General features: G+C 32.5%; 1 protein-coding gene across 1 annotated transcript; it reads right to left on the reverse strand.

The window, feature by feature from the left end:
* Positions 1-3,460: 3,460 nt before the first annotated feature.
* Positions 3,461-11,955, reverse strand: LOC134690630 (uncharacterized). The gene is made up of 3 exons (XM_063550606.1): positions 11,859-11,955; positions 10,259-10,612; positions 3,461-6,067 (listed from the first exon to the last, which is right to left on the reverse strand). Exons 2-3 carry the CDS (start codon positions 10,596-10,598, stop codon positions 4,065-4,067), a joined length of 2,343 nt encoding a protein of 780 aa, XP_063406676.1. The 5' UTR covers positions 10,599-10,612; positions 11,859-11,955; the 3' UTR covers positions 3,461-4,064.
* Positions 11,956-18,385: the final 6,430 nt, after the last annotated feature.

An 18,385-nucleotide genomic window follows, 5' to 3' on the forward strand; every position in this document is an offset into this window, starting at 1 on the left:
TTCAACGTCAAAAACGGTGTTTAATTTGTGTTTGAAAGAAGTATAGGCAATACGGCCCTTATTTGGCCAAAAAGTTACTGCAAATTTAAAACTTATCATACATATTCTTTAATTACTGAAAACTTGACTAAGGTATGAGGAACTAAGAAAAACAAACCACGAACTTATTTGCATATTTTGTTAAAATTCGTGGTTACCTTTTTTTCACCAAATTTTAAGTATATTTTAGATTAAAAAAGTATGTGCGCACCTAAGAAACACATTTATATTTGGTGTGATTATGCAAATAGATATAATAAAGTTTCTGTTGTATTTTTTTGTTGTTTTTCGGCTGCGCATGATGTTTCCACAACGGAAATAAAGATAGAAAACTGCATACATTCTGTATTTTTCATCGTTTTTGTGAAAACAGTACATATTATGACGTAATTGTGACGTCATCAGATACAAATTTTCTTTATGTTTTTCATTTATATTTTTTGGCCCTATGCATTTCTAAACATTATGTGCCAATTTAAAATTGTTATGAAACACTTTATTTTCTTGGGCAAAAACAAAATCCACTGTTAAGACTCGACTAAGGAATCGAACTTTGCATGAGGGAATTTAAATTAACTAACATTGTAACAGTAGATTTTTACAATCTATCGACTGTACAGTGGATGAATACATACCATTTGAAAGCATCGACGACTGAAGATCGCTGAAGAAAATTTTAAATTATAAAACATTTTGAGGAGGGTTTATTTTTGTTTTGCCTGGTTGTATAAAGAACACAATTTTTATCTATTTAATCACGCAATGAAACTAATTTCTATTTCTGTTTTCTTTGTAAAGATTTACATGCTGGAAATAATGTTTGTTGAATTTGCTTATTGAGTGGAAATTCTAATGTCTACATTATATCTGTTATGAAAAGAATGACACTTTTGCTAGAAATAAAATAAAACCATGAAGATGTTTTCACATACGTTCAATATGTCTTAAAATGAATTTGACTTAAAAATTGAATTGACAATGTGGAATTGCATGTGTTCAAAATGAACAAATGATAGATCTGGCATCATAGTGAAGTTTTAGGGTGTTGTCTACTTTTGTACATTGTAAGCTAGTGGTTTGCACTGATATTGTAAGACACGCTCAACATATATTAAAATGAATTTGACATAAAAATAGAATTGACAATGTGATATTGCATACATGTATGTTCAAAATGAACAAATGATAGATCTGGCATCATAGTGAAGTTTGAAGGGTGTTGTCTACTTGTGAACATTGTAATCAAGTGGTTTGCACTTTACATGTATGTAAGAAACTTTCCAACTCTCAGTTTCATTTTAAACAAAGACTCATATAAGTAAATTTTCAAGCTTCCTTTTAACAGGATGTTTTTTCCCCCGGTACTTGCGAATAGATATAGGAAGATGTGGTGTTAGAGTGCCAATGAGACAACTCTCCATCAAAATAACAATTTCCAAAAAGTAAACCATTATAGGTCTATGTACGGCCTTCAACACGGCAAAACCAACGGTCTTATCTATATAAAAAAAAAAACGAGAAACGAGAAGCACGTATATATTAAATACACAAACGACAACTACTGTTCATCAGATTCCTGACTTAGGACAGGTGCAAACATTGGCAGCGGGATTAAACGTTTTAATGGATCCAAACCTTCTCCCTTTTTCTGAAACAATATCATAACATCACAACATAGAAAACCACACGATAAAATATCAATTGGCAGCCTTAACTCAATCAAAAAACGTAAATTAATACACTATGAACGAATACATTTGATCAGCGATACCTGAATGAAATTGAACAGTTAAGTTCACATAAGATTATATATTTATAGACATTCTAATATAGATAAGTAAAATATATTTATTTGTAGTGAAATTTCACAAGATAAAAACAAACATTATCGTCATGTGCATTTTCAAAAGCCAATTATACTTATATGCAACTCCTTTCAGACCGTTTTATAAAAACCTCTCATATATAGGAGGGTTGGTGTCCATCATGTGTAGTTTACCAAATCATATTATCATTTGTTTTTATTATTCTCGATGGGATTTGAGATACTTTGACTATTTATGGGGAAATATGTTGACAATTACACCTTGTGAATGCAACTCCTCTAAGATTATTTGTCAGAAAGCTCTTACAATTGCTACCATTATTTGCCACCACTTATCGCCATTTTGATTTGACTATTGTTAAGGGAGTTATTGGACTTTGACCATTTGTTGGTCCAGGAGTATTTATTACAACTGTTACAACACATTTTGAAATAACTTTTAATTATCTCCTACTTATATTATTGTTTGTCATTATGTATACTGCATCATATTATACCATCATTTTGCTTCGACCATTTATGAGAGTTATAGAACTTTTCTTATTCTAAAAGTGCTGGAGTTATCTTTTTAATTTTTTTTATATCAAAATGCTTCAAAAGAGTACTGGTAAATATAATGTTTAAAAGTACTTGATATTTTCACGGTTGGATCCTACGTGATGCCTAAATAAATATTACCAATGGCTTCGCGCGAACGTAGACAGCCATAATATTTAAATAAGCAAACAATATAATGCGCTGACAAAAAACGGAATCTATATTCTTTTTTTCCCTTCAGATTACAGGTATAGGACTAGTATAGGTAAATACTGCAAATTCTATTTTGTTCAGGTAAATCAAAGTTAAAATCGCAAATCGATTCTTTAGTGTTACAGGTAAGCACGCGCGTCCTGTGTCAGACTGATCACGTCTTTTACTATTGAGATAATGCGTTGCCTGATATTTTGCTGTCAATTTTAATGAAAAGTCATCAACAATAAGTGTTTTGACAAACACGATGAACGTATTCATCAAAGAAGAACAACGCTTTTATTTTTCGGTATTATCTGTCACACCAAAGATTCAGTTTGGAATATATCATTTCAGATATATTGGAATGTAGTCATTAAAGGTACAAAACGTATTCTATTTTTATTTACCCCAAAGATACGCGTTTCGCCTTTTGAGGTTTCTCATAAAGCACTGAATATTTTATTTATCTTATTGCTTAGTATTGAGAAAGTTGAATAATTGTGACAGCCATAATCATGATAATACTTTTTTCAGATTTGTTCCGCGATTTGAAAATACAACAGATTTTAACAGATTTTGAAGTAGAACTTTAATTAATTACATTGACGATACGATACCCGATCGTTCACGATCTGATCACAATTATTGACCCCCGTTATGTAAACTTTTACTATCCGGTCGCAATGATTGACCACCGTTAGGTATTCTTCCACTGTTATTTCTCTCGATTTATTGATGATTGACACACGTGGATCAGCACAATATATGTTATCGGCTAATATGAATTTCGTGCAGTCATCATTTAAAAAAAAACCACTCATTTTAAAATGTAAAGTTTATTATAATTGATTTACTTATCTCGAAGATTGCATAGTTTCATAATAAAATAGTGTTAAACAAAATAGCTTTTTTCACTTCAATATAATATTTAAAGTGGTATGTGAGTCTACATTAACAAAAAATGTTCATATTTTGCCAAAACGTAGTATACATATATTGTATGTCAGGTTGCATCAAGACACATTTTGTTTGAATAATAATGAATAATACAGTACAAACATTATTATGTGATTTAAAACTTAACTAGATGATAGAATTGTAAAATAAGATACGAGGAGGTAGCTTTTTGAAAATGCTTTGAAAATATCAAAAGAAAAGATAGTTTACGTTTAATTGAGGATAAAATAAATATTATATATATATAGGAAAGTTCTCGTAACTAAGGACACACGTGCTGTTTTCAAGGACATTAACTACGTCTTCATAATTAATAAAGAAATGCACGGATTATCATTGGTCATCTCGTCTCGATTGCTTTTCTCACTTTCACCGTACCAGCTGAAGCGTGAAAAACAATCTCGTTGAAATAAGCAACGATAATGTATGAATAGATAAAATTATTTTAGATGAACAGAAAACAAATTCATTCAAAATGTGCATTAAACCAAACTTCCATTAACGACTATTTTTAGAGTCTACCATTTCGTCTTTTCAAGAGTTCTTTTTTTCTAATTTCTGCTGTATTATTAGTCCCTACAAGAACACGTGAAACTTTATCGTAGCACACATAAGCTGAATCAATATCACCATATACCTCACAGCACACACCGAGAATTGTTAATGTTTCAGAAAGTAGACAGTTTGAAATGAAATATTTTTCTCTAACAGTTAAGTTTAAACCCTGCAACGCTTGTAGTGTATTGAAGGTTTCACCGAGATGATGGAAACAAAGAACTCTGAGACAATGAGCTAAAACAACAGGAGGTACATATAATTCATTATTTTCCACCTCCAGGCTTAGCTCCGCAGGTATTAAAGAAGAACGTTCCAAGTATGTGAAATGATTTATAGTCGCCAATTTCGCCTTTTCGTTAAGTGTTACGTTTTTTGTACAAATATTTTTCGCATAGTTATTTATTATATCTTGGGGAAAAGTTGAAAAGCCTATATATAACTTATCATGTGTACACTTTGATAAAACATAATCTGTAATTCGGAGTGTAACTTTGTATTGTCCAATGACGTAATAGAACGAAGCGTATAACAGCCAACCAGTCACAGCATCTGTTTGCAAACTTTGCAGTAAATGTTTATGGTAACGATTTTGTTTATTTTTGACATTCTGTCCCCAAATTGGACGAGGAAGTAGTTGCACCACGAAATGATTGAGACTGTCGATCCACCATTTACATATATCCTGTACAAAAATAGACGATTCACTCTGAAGGAACGATTTAGCAACAATCATTCCTCGGTAACAGTTATTTATATGCGTTTGAGAGCTTAATTCACAGATATATTTATAAAAGAAAAAATCTAACTGCGTAGAAGACTCGCATTTAAAAGTTGGTGCTAGACAATCTAAAATAGCACCTTCGGACAAAAAATTAGATATCAGTCCAGCTGTTCCGCCACGTTCAATACCGTGAATGATACTTAGCAATCTCTTATTATTTCTGATATTGACCTTTCCTTGAAACATATTTTGTTCAGGTATAAAGTAGTTTGGACAGTAGCAATTGTTAACGAACGATCTTAATGTATCTAAACACAAGAAAAAGCAGTTAAATACGTTAGCTAACTGAAATGTTTCGATAGACACTTTCTCTGATACCCAGAATAGCGTTGTTTTTAGAAAGTAGGAGCATAGCAAATCCTTTACACCAGGTTTTTTGTTGATGATGTGTTTCAATGTTAATTTCAGAAGGCCGTAACATAATAGTTGAGTATAATTAAAAGAATGAACCAGTTGTTTTTCTGCCACAGAAAAAGATAACCTCCACAACAAGTCATCGTTTGTCATTGTTTTAGGTCCAATAGGTACCAACAAACAGCCGTTCTTCACAATTGTATCAATTACTTCATTAGGTGGCCAATGTTTCCTATGACGATTGACCCAATTGCGTGCATTGTATGGGAACGATTTACAACAGAGACAATACGCAAAGTCCATGTTCTCATATAAATCCGATAAACATGGACCGTGTTGTAACGTTTCAACTGACTCCGTTATTTGTTGAATATTTTGAACGAATTTAAAGGTTGATACATAAAAAACATTAATGTTCGTTTGCAAACACGGTACTAAAGAATCTTTGATTAAACGATAAGAAGAATGATAGTCGTCTGCAGCTAACTTCAGTCTTGTGAACCCTGGATACAAAGGGTCTGTTTCCATCATCAGCGTTGTATATTTTCGTGAACATTTTATATTTTCCGCCATATTAATCACTTCTACAACACCAATTACAAGCATTATATCAAAGTCACTGCCGGGTAAATCAAGTCCTTCAGATAAACTTCCACTGGTGATATGTTGTAACTTAATAGTGTCAATTATACAATCTATTATATCTTTAAGTAGAAATAACCGTTGTCTAACGCGTATGTCTCTTTCTTTTCCGACAATTTGAACAAGCTGTGCATACAGGTATTCATTATTAACATTTATTTCGGGCCAGAGCACATTACCTAAAAGATAAAAAAGAGTATATGGATATTTTTGTAATGAATTTTAAAATATAATGGTAAGCTGCTATGTTTCAAAGATAAATGGTTACATTCATTTTTGAGACAGTTGAAGTGTGGGACTTTTTTGGCCCTTACAGCTGGGAATTGGTGTTAATTCACAACTGTACAACTACGGGTTGTTTGATACACGTAGACATGTTGCATTGCAACAGGTCCTCTATGGACCCCCTCCCCTACGGAAGAGTTATTTCGTGGTTTTTAAGGGCATAAGATACAGTTTTGATCCCCGTATTTACAGTTTGATGAAAATCTCTATATAGACACATTTTTTGCTTGATTAAATCAAATATGTAATAAAAAATATACATTCATGCGCTACTTTTGAGTTAAATGAGGTCGAAATTTTGTATATTTGCTCAAAATTCGGATCTGTGGCCGTATTTTCCCTTCCGAAAAAAGACATAACTTTTTTAGTTTAAAAAGATAAACACAAATTGTTTTTTTGTTAAATAACTTGTAATTTCTGTATTTTATAAGTATCCTAAAAACTTATGAATTTTTTATTGAAAAATAACTCATATTTATCAAATGAACATGAATTGAGTAAAAAACGTTATTTCTTGCTGTATACATTCACTTAAACAAGAACGTTTTTTTAGTTACTTATATACTAGGTAATTTTTGTATTAAGAAAATATAAAATTACTCAATATAGTTATTTTAAATTTTAATAAAAGCATGGACTTAATGTAGTTTTTATGAATTTTTAAAGGATCTTTCTATCATAAAATGAAGAATTTATTAGATTTAAGAGGAGTATAGAGATTAAGAGTTACTTTAAAAAAAAAGACAAAAATATAACTTGAATACGTTATTTTATGCATCTTTGAAAGAATTCGTAATAACACTTATTTAAGGAACATATGTTATTGTTGTGGGTTACAAATTATAAATAACTTCAAGTCTTGATTAATTCACAAGTTTTTATCTGTTTATATCTATCTACCTTTAACATGTTCAAGATTGTTGAGGAAAATGATATTTTAATAGTTCCATGCAAGAGACCAATCTTTGACCCAAAAGCGTCGATATGAAAGATAAGTGCGTCCGAAAGGCAATTAGTGTTTCAGAAAGATTAGATTTCATATTCCATGGAGAATATAACCAGATGACTGCGAAAATTTGTTAAAGCTAGTAAAATCTGTATAGCTGAACACCTATAAGAATAATATTTAGAAAAGTTACAAATATAAGTAATATGTTAAAAAGCCATGTTTTCAACATTACTTGTATAGGTAATTTTGAATGTTACTTGTTTAAGAAATGCACCTGAATTTATTCAAATTAAAAAAAAACACTATTTGCAGTTTTATTAAATCTGGTTCACATAATCTCCATGCAAAATGAAACATGCATATCCACTTTGAATCTGAACTGTTACTTTGCTAAGGTTTTTAAAGCTGACGACTACCATTGAAAATATTGCTATACCTAAATACCCTAAGGGTATGGCTACAGAAATTAAGAGAGAATATACTAAAGGAATATCCAAACAATCGAAGGTAAACTGACCACGCCAAATGTTGATAAAAACGAAACACGACAAAAAGACAAGTTTCAACATCAAAACGAAGACCGAGCAGCACGAACCCCAATTTAAAACCGGGCTGATCTCAGGTATTCCAGAAGTGTGAGCAGATCCTGCCCAAGAAGAAGAAGAAGAAGAAGAAGAACATAAAGCACTCGCCGTGTGTTGCGTATGTTCCTACATATAAGTTAGGCAGTGGTTATTCATTCGGCTAGCCGGACAAATAGTAAAAAATGTCTATTCATCCGGCAAGCCGGACAAAATTTTTACGATTTTTCGCTATTTGTCCGGACAAAAATAGAATGATGAAGGTATAACATCGTGTTTTGAAGGTTTTGAATAAATAGATATAGGAAGATGTGGTGTGAGTGCCAATGAGACAACTCTCCATCCAAATAACAATTTAAAAATTAAACCATTATAGGTTAAAGTACGGCCTTCAACACGGAGCCTTGGCTCACACCGAACAACAAGCTATAAAGGGCCCCAAAATTACTAGTGTAAAACCATTCAAACGGGAAAACCAACGGTCTAATCTATATAAACAAAACGAGAAACGAGAAACACGTATATATTACATAAACAAACGACAACTACTGTACATCAGATTCCTGACTTAGGACAGGTGCAAACATTTGCAGCGGGATTAAACGTTTTAATGGGCCCAAACCTTATCCCTTTTTCTGAAACAATAGCATAACATCACAACATAGAAAAACATACGATAAAATATCAATTGGCAGACTTAACTCAATCAAAAAACGTATGATTACATGATTTATTTTAAAATATATTTTCTTACATCGCTTTAAGAAAAAGAACTTTTTCTAATAAAAAAAAAACCTACACTGTTATATGATTCAGATCTTGTTAATTCTAATATTCTTTAGCTTACACTTGTAAATACAACTGTTTCTGAAAAAGACTCCTCTTTTGGGGAGGAATTGAACATTCATGGAAAATTCGTTTTGTTTACATACTGGTTCCCAGTTATGCTCTCTGTGTTCCATATCGCAGAGACAGAACTTAGGAATGTTACCAGTAAATAAACACATATTGTTTACATTGAAATCTGTGGTAACATTTTATTCGAGGTAGGGGTTGTTAAGAAAATTAGTGTAAGTTTAAACTCTGAGAAGTTCAGGACATATAAACGTTGAAAGTATTTTTTTCAGAACTCCATAGAAAAGTGGTGCAGTTTTAGCCGTTGCATTGTCAATATTTACAAATATGCAACCTAAAGAAATTTAGGTAGGAAAAGGGGGGGGGGCAATAATGATTCTCTTTTTTTATTGTTCTGCATATGAATTTCCTGTAAGGTAAATAGTCGGGCCAATCATAATGGGCTTCATCTATGATTCCAAAATATCCTGAATTTATTGTTTCTGTGAAGTTTGGTTAAAGTAAGGTCCTCGTATGATTATGCACGATTCTTTTTTTTAAATTGTCCGGCGATTTTTAATTCATAGGACATCAGAGAAAAAGGGCAGGCAGGTGTAACTTGTCCCCAAAAGTAAGATTGTGTTTTCGATAAGATTTTTTCTAAAAACAAATGTATATTAGATACAACAGAAAAAGGGGGGATACCCCAACCCTGATGTCTTATCCCAAGTCCAGGCAAATCAGTATATTCATAAAACTCCGTTGTTGTATAACTTGAAAATAATGCATCCAAGCAAGTTTGATGTATTATGTCTTCCGAATGCCTTTTGCCTCCATAAGGCAAATGTTGGGGAGGGGGAGGGGGTTGGTAAATCATCAATTTCAATTTGGTTTCAGGCTTATTCCTCACAGTTAAAATGTGTAATCTATTGTTCTGGAATAACTTCTATAGACATTTGTTTAAAGCAATCCCATTCTCTCTTGTTTTCTTTTTGACATCTTTGAATATAAATCACGATCTCCAATTCTCAAAACGTCCATTGCATGCGCTCGTATGTTATCAGGTTATCCGACACCGCGTGTGTTATCCGACACCTCACCCGGGATACTTTCCGCGTCACATGACACATTTATTTATACTGAAGATTTGCGCATCCGCAGACGAATGGCCGGAGGAATAGATATTTTTAACTATTCGTCCCGCTAGCCGGACGAATGACACACCGTATAAGTTATCAGTCCCATTAAGTGGTGTGATGTTTGAGGAACTAATGATGTTATATTGTTAACGTTTCATCGCTATCTGTGAACTGGTCTAGATATTCCATAACGAACAATCAATCCCAATAATGATTACGACCGAGTTTGTTTAAATTTGTGACCAAGTAGTTTCAGAAAAGCTTTTTGTAAAAGTTATCGGACGATAACGAACGTAGGGGGATGAGATAATTGAATTTGACCTATTTATGCCGGGTGAGCTGAACAGGTATATATGTCGATTCATTGAGTCTATCCCCAGACGGATCATTACTGTATTACAGATCCGTGTGTATCATTATATTGTGTGGCTGATGCTGCACATGATGAATGTTGCAATTGGTGTCAAAGTAGTACAAGCATATTTAATGAGTGTGTTTTTTTAATATATAGATATCATCCCTTTACGTTACTGTTTAATATTTGTAGCATTGCCTACTTTCCAATAAATTATATCAATTTACCTTCAATATGATCTGTACAAATTTCCAGATATTCAAGGTATTTGTTGGAAGATTTCACAGGATATCTTAAATTAAGTATCCATTGAGAATTTTGTTTTCTTCTTTCCAAACAGGCTCTAAATGTCCGTTCAAATTGCTGAATTGTGAGGCCAAATACATCGTTTGTTATAATAACTTGACCGTCAAAATGTCGATGTAGATTTGGAGTGAATCGTCGTCTCCCACGATATGGAAAACGTTTAACTCCATATTTTTCCCAATACGTTCCTTTTCTCGTTCCATGAATGTTTCCATTTTCTGATACACCTTGGTTGCTCGGTCTTTCACTATTTGTATTCATACTAAATTATATACCTGTAATAGAACGGACGTATTTGGTATATGTTTGATTGGTCATAAGAATTAGCATTTTGTTGCATAAATGAAGCAATACAGTCTCATGAAATATCTTTAAGAAGAAATCAGTCTGGTATTATAACGTCGCTACGGAAGTCATAACTAAAAGTAAGTGTAACTACTGTAGACACAAATATATAAAATTCATCAAAACTAAAACGACGATTTTATTTCGCACAGGATACCCCGAAACTTTTTTTTCACGCTTTCAATCTTAACGTATATATCCTTTGACTTTTGTGTGCGTCTTCCAGTGTTTTATTTTTACTGACAAGCCTTTACAAATACAGTATGTCAAATTAAAGAGAAGTGAAATCAACCAAGGGGACATTCAATCAATAAAATGGTACTAAAGTAATTAACTGACAACGTCATGTCATTAAATAAAAAAAGATCAAAAGACAAACTACAGTATGCAAAACACAACATCAAACACTGACTGAGTAACATCCCCACCTAAAACTGGGCTTTTCAAATTTTCCTTTCTTTAGCTTATTTGGAGATGATGTTTACACTGTCATTTATCGTTGATTACTTGTACCTTGTGATTGCGATATAACTTATTTTAACTGTATACGGAACAAGGCATGTCATCAATTTTTATTTAATAAAAGGGTAAAAACACTATAGGGTACGTGTTATGCGCCTGTAGACCTCTAGATATGCAAAATAGCCCATTATCACTGAACAGTATATATATTTTTTTAGGGGCCACCTGAAGAACGCCGCCGGGTGTGGGAATTTCTTGCTGCATTGAAGACCTGTTGGTGACCTTCTGCTGTTGTCTGCTTTATGGTCGGGTTGTTGCCTCTTTGACACATTCTCCATTTCCATTCTCAAGTTTAGTAATTAAAAACGTTCTTCACAATGTTCATATTCAGTGTGAAACATTTGTCCATTACATATTATAAGAAGTTCAGTTGGCTTTCTTATATAAATATAAACTTATCAAATGGTGTAACTTACTTCTCTTGTACACACTTTCATTGCCATGCCAGCTTACAAAATCTGCATACAAAAAAAATCATAATATTTCAAAAGAGGAACGAAAGATACCAGAGGGACAGTCAAACCCATTAATCGAAAATAAACTGACAACACTATGGCCAAAAATTAAAAAAATCAAAACAAAGAGACAAAAAGATAGTACATAAGACACAATATAGTTTACTATGGATAAATATAAATATATATAAATTCTTACCCTTAACTTTCATATAATTATGTCCATACTAAAGCAACACAACTACACAAGTGGATGCAATAAGTACTTTACGGAAGAATTATTATGTAAACATAGTGTATATAATTCCATTACGTACACATACGTTACATAAAACATTTGCATTCGATATATTTGAAAATGAACTGTATAGTTTCAATTATGCAATTAAAACAGCTCTTTGTCTATATATGGATGCAGACTATTCTCAACGTCAAAAACGATGTTTAAGTTGTGTTTGAAAGGAGTAGAGGCAACACGGCCCTTATTTGGCCCAAACTTACTGCAAATTTAAAACTTATCATACATATTCTTTAATTAGTGAAAACTTGACTAAGGTATGAGATACTAAAAAAAACAAATCATGACCTTATTTGCACATTTTGTTAAAATTCGTGATTACCTTGTTTTTTCCCCAAATTTTAAGTATATTTTAGTTTGAAAAAGTATGTGCGCACCTAAGAAACACATTTATATTTGGTGTCATTATGCCAATAGTTATAAAAAAGTTTCTGTTCAATTATTTAGTTGTTCTTCGGCTGCGCATGATGTTTCCACAACGGAATTAAAGATGGAAAACTGCATTAATTCTGTATTTTTCATTGTTTTTGTGAAAACAGTACATATTATGACGTAATTGTGACGTCATCAGGTACAAATTATCTTTATGTTTTTCATTTATATTTCTTGGCCCTATGCATTTAAAATTGTTATCAAACACTTTATTTTCTTGGACAAAAACAAACTCTACTGTTAAGACTCGACTAAGGATTACAGCTTTGCATGAGGGAATAAACGTATTTACACTTTTGGTATTTAGCTGTATCTTGCCTCCAAATGACCTTAGATCGACTCCGAATCACCTTTTGACGTCAAGCAACAATCACTTTTAAATTGTGACGTCAAATATTTTAAATTATGATGTCAAAGTTTACGGGAACCTGTGTGATTTTACGTAATGGCGGACAAATTTGCATACAAGTGTAAATACGTCTATTTAAGTTAACTAACATTGTTAAAGTAGATTTTGACAATCTATCGACTGTACAGTGGATGAATACACACTATTTGAAAGCATCGACGACTGAGGATCACTGAAGAAAATTTTAAATTATAAAACATTTTGACGAGGGTTTATTTCTGTTTTGCCTGGTTGTTTAAAGACCACATTTTTTTTTTATCTTTTTAAACACTCATTGAAACTGATTCCCATTTCTGTTTTCTTTGTAAAGATTTACATGCTGGAAATAATGTTTGTTGAAATTACTTATTGAGTGGAAAATTCTTATAACCACATTAAATGTCTGTTATGAAAAGAATAACACTTTTGCTCGGAATAACATAATACCATGAAGATATATTATCACATACGCTCAACATATATTAAAATGAACTTGACTTAAGAATTGAATTGACAATGTGATATTGCATGTGTTCAAAATGAACAAATGATAGATCTGGCATCATAGTGAAGTTTTAGGGTGTTGTCTACTTTTGTACATTGTAAGCTAGTGGTTTGCACTGATATTGTAAGACACGCTCAACATATATTAAAATGAATCTGACATAAAAATAGAATTGACAATGTGAAATTGCATACATGTATGTTCAAAATGATCAAATGATAAATCTGGCTTCATAGTGAAGTTTGTTGGGTGTTGTCTACTTGTGAACATTGTAAACAAGTGGTTTGCACTTTACATGTATGTAAGAAACTTTCCAACTCTCAGTTTCATTTTAAACAAAGACTCATATAAGTAAATTTTCAAGCTTCCTTTTAACAGGATGTTTGTTTCCCCAGTACTTACGAAGTTCACTTAAGATTATATATTTATAGACATTCTAATATAGATAAGTAGAATATATTTATTTGTAGTAATATATCACAGGATAAACAAAACATTATCGTCATGTGCATTTTCTAAAGCCAATTATACTTAAATGCAACTCCTTTCAGACCGTTTTTATAAAAACCTCTCATACAAATGTATATAGGAGGATTGGTTGCTATCATGTGTAGCTTGCCAATTTATATTTCCATTTTGATTTGCCCATTCTTGACGTGAATTGTGATACTTTGACTATTTATGGGAAAATATGTTGACAATTTTACCTTGTGAATGCAACTCCTCTAAGATTATTTGACAGAAAGCTCTAACCACTTTGTACTACTGTTTGCCACCACTTATCGCCATTTTTATTTGACAATTGTAAGGAAAGATAGTGGCCATTTGTTGGTCCAGGAGTATTTTTACAACTGTTACGACACATTTTGAAAGCAACTATTCTGATACCGTTTTACATAATATCTCATGCTTATTTTATACACATAAGTAGTATACCTAAAACGACAAAGTTATTTTTTCATTTACCTGTAGATATGTTAAGAGACACATAAATTAAAAACTATAGGTCACTGTATAGCCTTCAAAAATGAGCAAAGCATGTACCGCGGCATAGAAAGCTATTGACAAGGGCACATTGACAAGACAATGTAATTAAACGAGAAAACTAACGACTTAATGAACATATTCAAACATGTCATAGACAAACGACAACTACTGAATAACAGGCTTCTGACTTGGGACAGGCACATACATACATAATGTGGCGGTGGGAAATATGTTAGCGGGATCTAAAGTCCATTTGCTGCCATTTGATATCGATAATTTATTGAAAAAACATATATGTCTCAATATAATTGAGTATGATAAAATATTGATAAATAAATGTTACCAAATTTACAATGGCAATTCTGGTAATCATTTGATACCTCTGTTGCATAGATTTATATTTGAAGTACAACAGTGACCACCAAAATATCAAACTTATTAACTGATCAAAGCAGCAACCTTTCCCGTAAATACATTTAATTTAAAGAAAATTTGTAAAGGATCAAATCAAAGAAATTGCACATATGTTAATTAAAAATATGCATGACACAAACTTTATTTCTCCTTTCAATAAGTTTAAATTACCTTGACTTCAATCGTTCCATTAGTATTAACACCCACTATAGAAAGTGAGGTGTCTTCTGACTGTGTTGGGTGTATAAATACGCAGTAACGACCAGTGGGGATGGAGATTTAATTTAATTATAATGCATTAGATTGAAACTGATTTGCTTTCTGAATTTATAAAAATCCTTGCAATGACTCATGACAGCCATGTTGTTGTCCTCTAACAAGCAAACCTCAGGCCAATTGACAACATCACATCAGCATGTACTCAACCACACATGGTTAAAGCCAAGCATCATGGGCATATAAGCAAAAAAAATCATAATTCTACAAGGTACATGTAAATAGGATTTTTAAATGTCGGAAATATTTTTAGTATTTAAACATTTTTATGAAAATAGGTTAATTAAATACATGCTTAATTGACATTGTTACATCATATCAGTTTTCAACTAGAGAAAATTATACTGGAAATTGTTTTTAAATTTTGTATTCATCAGATCTAAACAGTGTTTGATATATTTGTTTTGTATCCTCCTGAATATAATGAAATATTTGCCACTTGACATTAATCAACCAATCTATATATTTGATCCTCCTGAACATAATGAACTATTTGCAACTGGGCATTAATTAACCAATCTATAGATTTGATCCTCCTGAATATAATGAAATATTTGCCACTGGGATTAATTAACCAATCTATATCTTTGATTATCCTGAATATAATGAAATATTTGTGACTGGGCATTAGTTAACCAATCTATATCTTTGATCCTCCCGACTATAATGAAATACTTGCCACTGGGCATTCATCAACCGATCTCATATTCTTAACAAGGAAGATTCTCCTTTCTTTTTTTTAATATAAAATGAAACAGAGTTTATATAGGTATAGAACAAATGTTTTTTTATTTCTACTATTTTATACTTTCAGGCTGTGAAACAACTGCTGAGCAATAAGATGGAACTAGCTGTTTGATGGTGTTTGATGAAGGAATTTTTTTTTATTCAGACTTAATTTAAAACATTTGAAAAATTAGTGTGTCTTGTCTTTGTACTTGTTATATAAAGCCAACGAAAAAAAACACCAAAAATAAAGCATTCTATTAAACCAAGAGTTCCAAATGGTGAAGTTGAAATCATCCCTTCGTAAATTTTACGGACGCCATCACGAGTTGGTTGACCGTTATGGAATAACCGTTTCACAAATGATATCGGATATGTTCCTTACGTCGTAACTACAATCCCCTTCCCTTTCATGAATTTGACCTACCGAATTAGACTATTTACCGGATTTGTAATCACATAAGCAACACGACGGGTGCCGCATGTGGAGCAGGATCTGCTTCCCCTTCCGGAGCACCTGAGATCACCCCTAGTTTTTGGTGGGGTTCGTGTTGTTTATTCTTTAGTTTTCTATGTTGTGTCATGTGTACTATTGTTTTTCTGTTTGTCTTTTTCATTTTTAGCCATGGCGTTGTCAGTTTGTTTTAGATTTACGAGTTTGACTGTCCCTTTGGTATCTTTCGTCCCTCTTTTATTCTTGATCTTTTATTATTATTTAATCTTTTCTTGGCTAACATGGCATTCACGATCTATAGATATAAGAAGAGGTTGTATGTGTGCCAATGAGACAGCCTTCCATCCAAGTCACAATTTGCAAAAAAGTACTGTCTTTAACACGGAGCCGAAGTAAGCTGACACTGAACAGTAAGCTTCAATCCCTTTAATGAATGTGACCTACAGAATTGTACTTTTCGCTGGATTTGTTATAGCATGCGCAACACGATGGGTGCCTCGTGTGGAGCAGAATATACTTACTATTCCGGAGCACCTGAGACCCCAGTTTTTGATGGTGTTCGTGTTGCTTATTCTTTAGTTTTTTATGTTGTGTCATGTGTACGATTGTTTGTCTGTTTATCTTTTTCATGTTTAGCCATGGCATTGTCGGTTTATTTTCAATTTATGACTTTGACTGTTCCTCTGGTATTTTTCGCCCCTCTTCTTTAAAAGGCCCTTAAGGTCAAGGAACAGTTAATGGGCTACATCGCAGATTTTGCTCAAATTTTGCATACAATCTTGGCTCGGTGAACTACAACTGACAATCGAAAAAATAATGCATTTATCTCTTTTATTATCTGAAATATTGCAGATTGATTTCTATTAATATGGGTGAATATTTGTATAGAAAGCACATACAATCAGTGAAAAAGCATACAAAATTTGTCTTAAAATCGCCAAATCTTTTATTCTACTCCATAGATTTTTTTTTTAAAACTGTATGTTGTTGACACATAAAATTCTGTTATTATGATGCAAAATAAAGATAGGATCACCGACTTCGTTTGTTGTCTAATAATAATTTTTTCACCTTGTTGTTAGTGAAAAACGTCAAAAATCAACGTTTTACGGTCTGTAACACGACGACGTTACGATTATTTCGACGTTTTATAGGATTTTTTCACAAAGAGCACAATACTGAATGATATATACTGTAAAAACGAAGTCGGTGACCCTATCTTTATTTTGCATCATTATAACGGTAATTTATGTATCAACAACATATAGTTTTTAAAGAAAAATCTATGGAGTAGAACTAGAGATTTGGCGATTTTAAGACAAATTTTAGAAGGTTTTATGCCGATTTTATGTGCTTTCTATACAAATGCTCACCAATTTTGTAAGAATTCAATCAGTAATATTTTAAATGATAAATGCAATCAAATCATTATTTTTTCGATTTTCAGTTGAAGTTCATCGAGCCAGAGTTGTCTGCAAAATTTTACTGAAATCTGTGACATAGCCCATTTACTGTAACTTGACCTTAAATATGACTAATATAAAACCATTTAAAATTGCATTTATATTAAATTCTTTCCTTTTGCACTGCTATAAGACCTGCTCCATTTTGAAGGTTGGGGTTCAGAGGGGTCCAATTCCTAAATTCCGAGTTTACTTTTTGTCCATCCCGATTTCCAGGGCCTTATTTGACAATATCTCATCTCAAGATCCCGATAAAATTACATGCTTTTATATTTTTGGAAAATACATTGATTGGTGAATGTGCACTGTTCAAAGCAACCAGTCTTAGTGTCTGTTGTGCAGATTCCCTGTATCTTAAATAAGTTGTCCAGTTTGAGCTAAAAAAAAAAGAAGGTAAAAAATGTTCGTCGGTTACTTGATAGTGCATTGTACACGTTATTACTCTTCATAACTCTGCAACTTTTGTTGAACTAGTCTGTAGCCAGGATACAATGTCAATAGATATAGGATGATGTGGTATGCGTGCCAATTATTTTTTTTTTATATATATAAAGTCTATTTGGCTCTGCCGTGTTATCGTTGATCACCGCAGTGACGGATCTAAGCGGAGGCCGGTTAATGGGGTTGGAACCACCCTCCTGGAACCTCCTCTTTTTTGGACGATCAATGCATTTGAATGGGGACATATAGTTGGAATCCTCACCACCTCCTTTGTCTTAGTTTGGGAACACATCTTTTTAAAATGACTCACCGGGATCCGCCCCTGCATGCATGGCGAACAGT

This window comes from Mytilus trossulus, chromosome 11 (assembly GCF_036588685.1).
Source record: "Mytilus trossulus isolate FHL-02 chromosome 11, PNRI_Mtr1.1.1.hap1, whole genome shotgun sequence".
Taxonomy (NCBI): domain Eukaryota; kingdom Metazoa; phylum Mollusca; class Bivalvia; order Mytilida; family Mytilidae; genus Mytilus; species Mytilus trossulus.